This window comes from Sceloporus undulatus, unplaced genomic scaffold (genome assembly GCF_019175285.1).
Source record: "Sceloporus undulatus isolate JIND9_A2432 ecotype Alabama unplaced genomic scaffold, SceUnd_v1.1 scaffold_17, whole genome shotgun sequence".
Classification (NCBI taxonomy): Eukaryota; Metazoa; Chordata; class Lepidosauria; order Squamata; family Phrynosomatidae; genus Sceloporus; species Sceloporus undulatus.
This window is the reverse complement of record NW_024802939.1, coordinates 1,140,713-1,153,463: the sequence shown is the minus strand read 5'-3', so window position 1 is coordinate 1,153,463 and position 12,751 is coordinate 1,140,713. Positions and strand designations below refer to the sequence as shown.

General features: G+C 38.5%; 1 protein-coding gene across 1 annotated transcript in view; it reads left to right on the top strand.

The window, feature by feature from the left end:
• LOC121917411 (transcription initiation factor TFIID subunit 4B-like) overlaps window positions 1-12,751 on the top strand; it is a 112,030-nt gene that overhangs the window by 42,487 nt on the left and 56,792 nt on the right. Inside the window, 2 exon segments of the mRNA XM_042443350.1 lie at window positions 6,091-6,260; window positions 10,579-10,709. Coding sequence (XP_042299284.1) covers window positions 6,091-6,260; window positions 10,579-10,709 — 301 coding nt within the window.

Here is a 12,751-nt window from a genome sequence, read left to right as displayed (position 1 = left end):
CCACTATCATTGTTAAAGCAGAATACTGGAAAAAATGGACTTTAAAAACACATTTAATTAAAATAAATACTGGAAAAAATGGACTTTAAAAACACACTTAATTAAAATAAATACTGGGAAAAAATGGACTTTAAAAACACACTTAATTAAAATAAATACTGGAAAAAATGCAGTTTAAAAACACACTTAATTAAAATACATACTGGAAAAAATGCAGTTTAAAAACACAATTAAAATACATACTGGAAAAATGCAGTCTAAAAACACACTTAATTAAAATAAATACTGGAAAAAAGGACTTTAAAAACACACTTAATTAAAATAAATACTGGAAAAATGGACTTTAAAAACAGCACACTTAACCAAAATAAATACTGTAAATGGGCACCCACCTCCTCCTCTTCATCCTCCTCCTTCTCCTCTTCATCTGCTCCTCCCTGGCGCCAAAAAAGGGCAAAGGAAATGGCTCTTTCCTTTGCCCTCTGGCTGCAGCCCAGCCCAACAGAGGAGGAGCGCCTCCTCTGGAGCCTGGCTGGCCAATGGGGGCAGACTGGGTCTGGAACAGTCCCGCCCCCCTGCCAGCCCTCACAGGCTCTGGCCTGGAGAAGGGGCGGGCTGTTCAGCCCCAGCTTCAGGACCTCATTAGCCCTGTGCGCGGCCCTGCAAGGGCGCGCGCAGGGCCAGCGGAAATGCCCGCGGCCCGAGGAGGAGGAGATAGGTGGGCCACGGAGGAGGGAGAAGAGGGCGGATTGCGCAGCCGCGCAGTGCCCCAAAAAAGGAGGTGGGGGAGGAGGAGGTGGGTGGCCGCTGCGGGAGCGTGCGGAGGAGGAGGAGGAGGAGGAGCGCTGCCCGGCCCGCAGCCAAAACAAATCCGGGCCCCAAGCAGGAAATTGGCGCCGCGGCGGTGGCAGGACCGTGCTGGGGCCGGTCCTGCTGCCTTGCCGGGCCGGATGTGGCCCGTGGGCCGGGGGTTGCCGACCCCTGGTCTAGACCAAAGGTAAACAAACAAACAAACAAAAACCCTAGTCATCCAGCTGTTCCTGGACTGAACCTGCCTGGGCTCTAATTAGCAAAACCAATGGTGAAGATTGCTGGGAGTTATAATCCAGCAATATCTGGACGACTTGCATTACCCAGCTTTAGTTTAGAGAATTGATAGGGGAGAAGAGTAGTTAATTGGTTGGTCTAAGTTAACACCCTTCTCTTAGCTTGGGTACAAACTGGCTGTAACATTGTTCTGCCCCTTCATGTGTTGAGCCCGAGCCTTGCTCCTTTAACTAGTGCTACATTGTCTGTTTTAACTGTACCAAACAAAAGCAAAAAGTCCATGCTATGTACAAGAATTTTGTGTTGTTGGGAAGAGATAGAGAATGAAGCATTCTTGTAAAGCATTCAAAAAATTTAGACCACCACTTTACTTACTCAGTTTTTACTTAAACTTAAACAAAGCATACGAAGGGATCTTGCAGCACCTTTGAGGCTAACAGAAAGAAAGAAGCTGATAGCATGAGTTTTCATAGGCCATGCATCTGAGGAAGTAGACTCTAGTTTATAAAAGCTCATGCTAACAGCTTCTTTCTTAGTCTCAAGGTGTTATAAGATCTCTTTGCATACAGTACTGATTTTTCAGACTAACATGGCTGTTTCTTTGAATTCTACTAGCATATAAAAGTATATTGCATATATTTAATACCTTTGATAAAAAGATTTCATATAAATGCATTCTGAATTTTATATGAAATGCTTTTCTAAAAGTTTCAAAATATATATTTTTAATATAAGGAATATATTTTATGTAAAATACTTTCAGCTGGATATATCAATTGATATTGATGTCAATTGGCCATCTTTCATGCGACAGACAGTACTTATGTGTATTATTGCATCTACAGATGGATGATCTTGTACATTATAATGGTGTTAGAGGAACTGCTTCTGTAGTGCTAGTATTCGCTTCTATTCCAGTCCCAGGAAATAGTCAGGAAATCTTTCATGCTCTGAACAGGCAAGTTAGATATGCTGTTTTAACTGTGGTGAAAGATGATTCTGCTCAAATAACTGCAGCTAAATTACAGCAAAAGATCCAGCACTCTGAACAGTTAACAGCTGGTGTTTTAACAAAGGCTTGCCATAGAAATGCACTGAAAAGTAATGGTGTTGATAATTCATGTTCTTTAGGAAGAAAATACTTTACCACCTCTGTCTGTGACTTCTAACTAGAGAAGCTATTTTTGTTTGTTGTTGTTAAGTGCCGTCACATTGACCCCAACTCATAGTGACCCTGTGGATGAGACATCTCCGAGTCTCCCCTATCCTCCACTGCTTAGATCCTGTAAATTCAGGCCCATAATCTCCCTGATTGAGCCTATTCATCTGGCATGTGGTCTTCCTTTCTACTTCCCTCTACCTTTCCTAACATTATTGTATTTTCAAATAAGTCTTCTCATAATAATGATAATAATAATAATAGTATTTATTATATTCCACTTTTTCTCAAAGGAATCAAAGCGGATTACAGTAATAAAATAACATACCGTTTAAGAAATACAATTAAAATCCCCAACCCCCCCAACCCTCCTGCCAATTATAAAAACATTAATCAACCCCTAAAAAGCTATTAAATGACAAGAAAATTTAAAACATTCCAACACTAATACAGTAAAAAAGTTTTTTGGGGGGGAGATTTGGGCAAGAAATGGGTTGTTTTCTGAAGGGGAGGGGGGAGGGCAGATGCGATCATATCAATAACAATTTCCATGACACTAATGATGGCAAGGGTACGGGTAAGGGGAGGCAAGTCAGTAGATCTAATCTAATCGGAAAAGGCCTGCCGGAAGAGATCCTTCTTAAAGGCTTCCAAGGTGGTAATGTGACAGATCTCGTCTGGCAGGTCATTCCAGAACCTGGGATGTGACCAAAGTACGACAGCCTAAATTTTATCATCTTGGCTTCTGGGAAGAGTTCGGGCTTGATTTGTCTTTTTGGCAGTTTGTGGTATTCTCAGCACTCTTCTCCAGCACCACATCTCAAATGAGTTGATTTTCTTTTTATCTACTTTCTTCACTGTCCAGATCTCGCATCCATACATGGTGATGAGGAATGCCATGGCTTAGACGATTCTAACCTAATGCTCAGTTGTATATCTTGGCACTTTAGGCACTTATTCTGTTCTTTCATAGCTGCCCTTCCCATTCCTAGTCTTCTGATTTCTTGACAGCAGTATCCCATTCTGTCCATGTTTGATCCAAGGTAAAGGGAATCCTTGACTATTTCAATTTCCTCATTGTCCTACTTGCAAAATACTATAGTAGTGGAGGTGGGGAATGTTCATGCAACCCCACCCCCTCCAATCTATAGTTTGGCACACACCCAGCCAGCAGTAGCATTTTGATCACACCGGAAACTGAAAGGGAAGTCTAATTTGATGGAGGTTAGCTCTTTGTATTGCCTGTGAAGCATATAAAGAGTCTGTGGGGCTAACTCACATATTGCTGTTGTGAAATTTAATGTGGGGATGAATTGAACATCTCCATTTGGTTTCTTCCAGATCTTAGAAATAAGAAGTATTGACTGCAACTTAAGTATTTTCAGTTTAAGTACCCTCTGGAGTACTGTGATTAATTCTCTGTGGTGTATGCTCTTTAGAAAATTAAGATGCCCCAAAATATGTGAACTAGCTTTGATTCTGATGTGCATCTGGATAATACTGGATAATGTTATTGCAAAGCTGTTTAAGGTATAAGAGAAGACAATGGAGTCAAATGAATAAAATAGCTGCTTAACATCTGATAGCACTATCTACCTAATGCTACATTAAATTTAAATTGCACCATGCAGATTTTGATTAGCAGCCTTTGGCTGACATCCCACAGGCTGTAGTTCAAGCCTATCCTTATTTTTAGAACAATGAAGTAATTAAAATGGAATTAAATGTATCTGGCCAGTGTTTGAACAGCAGAGGGTGCTGAAGGCTTGCTCAGTTTCTTGTTTGATAACATACTAAATGAGATGCATGAAATTGGAAGACCAGAAGGATCTTTCTGTTGATTCCATTCAAAGATATGATTAGATCATACTTGAAGACATGCGAAGAAGTTAAAATGTTAAGAAGCCTAAGTAGAGAAGAGGCTTCTGTAATGTGTGGAATATGTTAGATGACCCCACATGAATTCTTCGTGCCAGTAATTTATAAACACCAACAAGCAAAATATCTGTGTTGCCAATCTGAAACAGAATAATAGAAATATTTTTTAAAAAGTAATACCTGAATACTTTGGTCTTCTGTTTTGTTTTATGCACCGTGACACCCTCAGATCCTGAACATCTTATGCTACTCTACTTGTGCATTTTATTGGGGGTTTCCATTTCCTTGAATGAATCCCAGGCATAAGCAGAACATTATAGGAATACCTTCACGCTTAATTACCAAAAGAAGTATCTTTTCTTCTTGTCCCCCATCAAATGCTGTGCTTGCTCATCTGTTCTCTTAAGTTCTCTTAAGTGGTGCACCCATGATGCACCATGTTGCTGTTAAGGCATTGAAGGAAGTTTTGGAGACCATTGGCCAATCTAGCCAGGGTTTCTGGGCTAGTAATAAGAACTGAATGTTAAATCTTAGATAAAATGTGGGAATAAACGCATTTGGCCTTGATTGATAACATGAAGTCACTTGACTGTTAAAGTTCATCAAATGTTTCTAGGGAAAGCAGTGTTAACGGCCTTAATGGACTTCCTAAGTAATATATAAGTTGGTGGAAGAATTTGATACAAGTTTATGGAAAGTTCTAGAAGTTAGATCTGCTACTTTTGTATTTTTATAGCAAAATGTTGGTAGATCTGTTTGTTCTAAAACTCTATCCGGATGCTTATTTAAAAATTCTCTCCTGATGGGCACTGAAACTTTGTTTATGCATCATCCTTTACTACGCTTTTCCAAAACAGAATAGATTTCAGCAAATGTGCCCTGGTGCTTTGAATTCCCTGTTTTCTATTCTAATGTATAATGATAGAAATGGAGAATGTCTATTTAGCAGTACAGTACTCCAAATGATTAGTGGTACAGTACATTTTTCAAAAAAAATCCAAGCTGCTGTTGTGCTTTTTATTGTATTTTCATATGTACTGTATTCGTATAAGATGCATTTTGAGAGCAGCATAGCTCAAAAATCTGTTTCAACATCACTAAACAGTGGTGGTAGGCAGAACTGCCTGCCACTATTAAGTTTGCACCTCATTTCTGACTAGGCTAACATTTATGCACAATGCATGTAGATAAAACTGTATCTGGACACGCCTTTTTACTCAAATTTTCAGTTAGAGGAAGTAGAGTTAAATAGAAATGGATGAGGTCAAGAGTTAATTTGTTCTTTCCAGTCACTACTCGACTTTATCAAATAGCCTTAGCGTCAGTTTATTCCTTAGCAGGATTTCAAATGACATCTTCTCTCACTCATTTTAGATCTCTTTATGTTCCTATGTTCAGTCAATCTTAATTTGTTTTTATAGTCAAGAGGGAGGGAGGAATACCAAAGTCAAAAGGTTTACCTAAATGTTCATTTAGTGAGTACAGCTCAGAGAAGTGAAGTAACAGTTTGAAGTGCACCTACAGTTCCATTGGTAAATGTAGTTACTGTATATGCTCACGTGTATAAGTCTAGAAATTTAGGTCAAAAGATTGATCCGAAAAAACTGACTCGACTTATCCATGGGTCAATGTAAGTATTGTATCTTAACTCTTATTTAAAAGGAAAAAAAACATCTCCTGGTGAAAAGCAGGAGTATAACATGTGAAGTACTGACCCCCTCTACTCTCTCATCCATCCAGTCCTAAGAGTAAGCACAAAGAGTTATGTCTTCTGGAATTTTCTAAGTTCATTGACATTGTTTCGCTTTGCCTCATCCTTTAGATCCTTTGCTATATGCCCCTAAGTTTTACCCTCGACTTATCCATGGGTCATAGCAAAATCCATAATTTTAGCCTCAAATGTTGCCCTCGACTTATACATGAGGTTGACTTATAGTTGAGTATATACGGTATTTTTGTCTTACTGCAATAAATAATATAAGAGAAGTTGGGGTTTTTTTTGGAAGGGATGAAGATGATATCAATGATGTGGCTTCCATGGCTGGAGTCAACTTGAATGAAGAGAGCGCATGCATATTGGCAACAAATTCTGAAGCAGTTGGTGTAGTTATCCGATCTTGTCCTGAGGAACTGCTCCTTTCTTCAGATGCACTGCAGAAGAAGATCTTAGAAATAGGTGAGAAATTTAAATTTGGAGTTCATAACATGGGCTGCATATATATATTAGCCTTGATACTCCTTTCCCTGAATGTACTGTCATCACTCCATACTGAACACCAAGTCTTGCTTGAAGTTAAACAGTCCAGTTAAAGTGGTGAACTAATTGCTGTCTTACTCCTGTTGTAAATTAGATCTTCTTAACATACAGTTTTAGTCTTAGAAACTGGAGACTATTAATTTCAGATCAATTTAACTGATGCTTCACCTCGACATATTCTAGTTCCTGGAATCAAAATGTAGTCAACATTTTATTTATTTATTTATTTCCCACTCTTTTCCCACGACTGGGACTCAAATATGTGCAGGTGGACACTTTGAAACTTGTCCAAGATCTCTTAAAGCTTCACATTTAGTCTGATAGTGAAATTATATTTAGTACTAAGAATAGTCATCTAGGAACTTCAGTCAGATAGTACAATTTGGGCCCTCTGAGCTCAGAGGTTAGCACCTGCTGATGCACTGAATAGTGTTGTTACTTCAGGACTTGGTCAACAAATGAATCGGGACCAATAAGTGCAAGAAATATCCTGCATCTGGGCTTGCTAGCATTACTGCATCCTTGTTGGTCCTCCTTTGAGAGAACACCGGCTCTCTACAGTACGTTTCAGTTTGGGAAAGATGTAATGCTATACCTCTGCATGTCTGTTTTCAGTGATAGGTTAGGGAGCCTTGTAAACAAAGCCATTTGCAAAACACTTACTGGTGAATTGTGCACTACTTTGGAGAAAGCCAGAAGTGCTAGGAGCCAGTGACATCAACCCTCTGGGACCATCTCCCCAAGAATTATTTTTAGGGAAGATGAGGTGGTAATGGTTGGCTTAGAAGTGGTCAGCAGCCATCAGACTGTGCAACAAAAGGTGTCTCTATACTGGCTGACAGTGGTATTTAATGCTCTGCTTCTGACTTGACAAATTCTTGTATTTTCTATAGTATGGCAGGTGCTTCTAAGTGGTTTTCCTCTACAACATCTCTTTTGTCTGGCAGGCCAACTTTTTCATCATGAGGTGGAAGAGAAGCAAATTCTGGATAAGTTGCACGCTGAGGAAGTCTGTTTCAAAAGGTTGACAAAGAAATTGGCAGTCATTCCATTAAACTATAGAGAGCTAACTTCACTATTCTGGGCAGGTGGTGGCAGGTTTTGGGGACAGTAATTTAGGGTTTGGGGAGAGTATGAGAAGTGAGCTTAGATTAGTGTGGGTAACTTTGGGAGGCTGAGGGAGTCACATTAGCTCTTCAGTAGACTGGAGGGCTGCAGCCTCCCTGCCCTCCCAGCAAAAATACAATCCCCCCATGCCCCCAAATGTCCTATAGGGGGATGGGGTATCTTTGCCATGTTTTGGGCCTCCCCAGTCATATTGTGGGGGCCTTTTTAGTAATTGGAAGTCATTCCCTATATAAATCATGTTTTAGAAGAAACTCCATGCCTAAAAATGCCTAGGTCCCCCAAAACAAGAGCCCAGGGGGCATTTGGGGACACTAGTGCAATTGGCAGTGATGCAGCCTCATTGTCCCTTCCTCCACCATTCCCTCCTCCCCCTCCCCTGCTGCAAACTTCTTTCGGCTATTTTGGAGCTCTGGAGCCGTGAACAAAATTTCAGAAATTGTGTTAAGAGCGGATCAGGGCTGCAGAGCTCCAAAATGCTGTGGGAAAAGTTGGATTAAAAAAAACAACCCAAAAGGCATGCTGGGCAAAGCATAAGAGAGGGAGGGAGGGATTAAAGGAGAAGAAAGGAACACGATGCCAGCAGCAACCCTGTCACGCTAAAGGAAGAAGTGTGATGGTGGCTCCTCCTATGCCAGTATTGCATCTTTTTATTTTTCGTGCAGGACTACAGTGTAAAAGGGGCTGGTGTGATAAAGGCCATAAATGACCCTGTGGCCTGCATGTGGCCTGTGGGCCACATTTTGCCTACACTGTCTAAGATGGTCAGGATTCATCTAGTAACAAGATCTTCAATGTGGATTATCTGCCACTCCCAAATTATGGAATGGCCTGCTGGAGGTGATCTGACATATTAATAACCTTGATGGCTTTAAAAAGGCTGTCAAGACAGATTTTTTTCAATAGGCATTCCCTGAATAATCGACTTAGTTGCCCCACGGATATGGACAATCCTAGTGACTACCTCATGATGTCCTGTTTTCCTGTTTGTGATTGTTTTAATGGTTTTAATTATATTTATGATAGTTATTGTTATGTTGTAATTATTATGTTGTTTTAGTTTAAGGAGGGATAGGATAGTGGGATTTATTTTATTGTATGGATTTTATTGATGTAAGCTGCCTCGATCTTGTTGGAGAGGCGTGGTAGAAATAAATAAAATTAATATTGTTATTGTTATTGTTATTATTATCATGACCTATAAAGCCCTATATGGTATGGTTCCAGACTGCCTGAAAGATGGTACAGCTCTGTATTTCCCTGCCAAATTTTAATATCTTCAGGGGAAGGCTTTCACTTAGTCCTACCATCATCACATGTGTATTTGGTGTGCCTCTTCTACACTATGGAATTCCCTTCTTCAGAAGGCTGGCTCGGCCCTCTCCACTGTTCTTCTGCTGGCAGCTTCAATAAGCTTCAACTTTTAATTGGTTGTGCAGAAGAGTTTGTCAGTAGAGTGTACTGATCTTTTACCTTTATGTTTTAAACGTGTTATAAAATGCCTTTAAATTACACTTAAATTAATTTTTAATGCGATTATCTACTTTAGTTTTTAAAAACTTTTGTATTCATTGTTTTAGATATATTCCGTCTTTAAATTATACTGTAAGCTGCCTTGGGTCCCATTTTGGGAGAAAGGCAGGCTGTAAATTAAATAATAAACAAACAAACAAATAAACAACAGAATGTATGTACTAAGCAACTGTTGGACCTGATATGCAAAATCCAATCCTTGAATCGACAAACAGCACTATGTAAATCTGACACTTAACTAGCAAAGAACACATGGCAGAAACTTAATGCAAGACAACAGTTTTTTGTTAAATACAGTGGTACCCCGGGATACGAAATACCCACGTTACGAAATTTCCGGGTTACGAAAAAAATCCATTGAAAATAATTGTTCCGGGTTACGAAGGTTATTTTGGGTTACGAAAAAAATTTTGGTGCTTTTCGGCGCTTTTTCGCACGAAATCGCGGGTTTTCCCCATTAGCGCCTATGGCATTTCGGCTTGCGAATGCTTTTCGGGTTACGAAAGCGGCGGCGGAACGAATTAATTTCGTAACCTGAGGCACCACTGTAGTGGCTTGTCTGTTTGTTCTTACAGTAGAAATCAGGAGCCACACGTGTCCATTTTGAATGTACATTTTATTCTTGATGTAAAATTAGATACCTTTTATGCATCAACATACATTTTGTGATCTTCAGTCATCATGTGTCACTGGGTATGGGTTTAAGTCACTTGCTGCTGTAACACTGAATTGGATATTCACTCTTAACTTCACTAAGCCTGTGCTGATGGAGGTCAGTTGTCAACCAGAAAAAAACTTTCATTAGTGTATTTGCAACTTAAGTGCATTGCACAGGTGATGCATAGGCTTAGCACAGGGTTCAAGGAGCTTCACTAAAAGCAAATGGCCTTAGTGTTCTTACATTGAAAATACCAGAGAGAGGTAGGAGGGAGGATGGTGAGGAAGAAAGGGCAAAATCAGAGCTCGCCTAGCCAAGTTGAAGAGATAGTGATAAAGAGGGAAGGGGAATGCTTTAGGTACCTAATTGGGTTAGTTATTTTCCAAGCAATTCTCTTGGAAGTGGGGGGTCATCTTGCCTTCTGTTGTTGGGGTGGCTGGGGTACAGAAAGGGCTCGGACTAAGATGCCTGGAGTATGTTACAAAAACTATCTCTGTTCATTAACATGTCAGGATTTAACAAGCACCATGTCAAACAGGGCAAAATGTAATTCTCTATTTCTTAATTACTGAAATTAACAGAATATGGCACTAATTTCTACAGCTACTGCTTCTCTGCTTCTCCAAAGTACAAGGCTTGATTTCTGTATTCTTATTAACTTTGTCCTATAAATGACCTTGCAAAGAGAGTGATTCTAGAGGCTAAGTGAAACAATGTCTATTTTCTGAAGCTGTGGGCTAGGTTTTATTAATGTAATGTCTAAGATCTTTGAAGTTGTGACTTTACTAGGAAAATCACAATCTCCCAAACCTTTATTCATAATGGGTATGACTTCCAGGGGGAACAGAATACCTGCTGTGCTAATTATTTCAATTATCAGCTAGTACTAAAACACGTAATGGATTTTTTCTGCCTCCGCAGGTAAAAGACATGGCATTACGGAAGTTAATTCTGATGTTCTGAACTTGATCTCCTATGCTACACAGGGAAGATTAAGAGGGCTTCTGGAGAAACTAACTGTAATTGCTCAACATCGCATGATGACCTATAAGGTAAAATCTTCTTGAGTTTCTTGGTCTGAATGGTATTCTGTTAAGTGGTATTGTAAAGTAATAGTTAAACTGGGATCATGCATCAAGTCCAGCATGAAGAATGATAATATTTAGGCACAGTAACGTCTTGGTTGTTAGATTGTACAAAACCCTAGCTTTACTGTAAGAATAAATAGATGATAACTGCAAGGAGAACATATACTGGCAACTTTTTTCTTGCATGTGTAGAGGAGGGTACAGAACGTATAGTAACAAGTGGCTTTTAGCTTGTGCAATCTAGAAAAGATTTGGTCATGTGGAATCTGAACATAACCTATGACTAAAACTTCTTTTTAATACTTTTTATTAAATTTCACCAAATAAAATACATTGGATATGTGTACATATTTTACTTTCATGTGCTTTTTAAATTCCCGCCCCCCCTCAAGTCCTTCCTCTATTCTCTATCAGAACCATGTCTATCTGTTTAATCACTTTAACACTTTCTGTTCTCTCCATTCTTATTCTTAAATCTTCTTTACATGTATACTTCTTATATCATTAATCATTCTCCCTTTTCTAATTCCTTTATACAATATCGCTGTTTTACTTATTATTAATACCACATATTTACATATTTTCTCCTGATCACAAGTGATATTGAAATCTTAAAACTGTACTTTAATTAAAGGCCCCTTCATTTTCTTTCATGTAACTTATCCAGGGTTCCCAATCTTTCTTGAATTTATTTATCGATTCTTTTTTTAAAAAGCAGGATAGTTTATCAATCTCCATGTAGTCATACATCTTTAATGTCCAGCTTTCTATGTCCGGAACCTTCTCTGATTTCCACATTGATGCCTACAACAATCTAGCTGCACTAATCATATAAAATAGGAGTTTTCCATACTTCCTTTCTATATCTTCATTTTCTATCATGTTTAGCAAAAACATTTTGGGATCTTTGATCTTGCAAATCTCCTGTATTTTTTGCTGTATTTCTATCCAGAATCTATTTATTATTTTACACTTCCACCAGCAATGTACAGTATCATATTTCCCACTTCCTCTTTGCATTTCCAGCATTTATTTTGGCTATTATGTGTCATCTTAGAGATTGTCTCCGGGGTTAGAAACCATCTAAATTGCATTTTAATCAAATTTTCTTGGATTGCATAGTTTTTAGTATATCCAATTCTCTTTTTCCAATTCTTTTCCCATTGTTCCAATTGTATATACTGGCCAAGATCCTGTGCCCATTTAATCATACAACTTTTTATATAGTCTTGTTCCAACTCTTGTCTTAGAAGTAGTTGATAAATTTTTGAAATTTCTCACGTTCCATCTTGCATGATAATCTTTTCAAATTCTGTCTCGCCTTTTCCAATTCCATTAAATTTCATGTCCTGATTATATCTTTCTTTTAGTCTTCTATACATAAACCAATTACAGTTGTATCCTAATTCATATAGCTCTTCTTCTGATTTCATTTTTCTTTGATCATTTTCCATTTTAGTTAAGTCCTCATATGTTAGCCATTTTCCACATGCCAATTGGTCATTCTTAAAGAATGCTTCATTTGTGGATACCCACAAGAGTATTTTGGTGAACCATCTGTCCTTTACTTTATTCCATGCGTGATACAATGCTTTCCTTATTACGTGATTACTAAATTCATTGTTAACTTTGATTCTGTCATAGAATAGGTATCCATGTAGACCATATAATAAATCTGCTCCTTCTAGATTTATAATTTTGCATCTTTTTAGTCGAATCCAATCTAATATCCAATTTAAAGCGGCAGCATAGTAGTATAATTTAAAATTAGTTAACGCCAGGCCTCCTCTTTCTTTTGCATCTTGCAATAACTGTAATTTAATTCTTGGTTTCTTTGATTTCCAAATGAATTTTGAAGTATCTTTATTCCATTGGGAAATTTTGAAATAGAAAGATCATTTTTGGAAGAATCATCATCTTAATCGTCGATATTCTGCCTGTCCAGGATAGTTCTAATTTAGTCCACCTCTTTATTTCTTTTTGAATTTTGGTCCAGACCTTTTCAT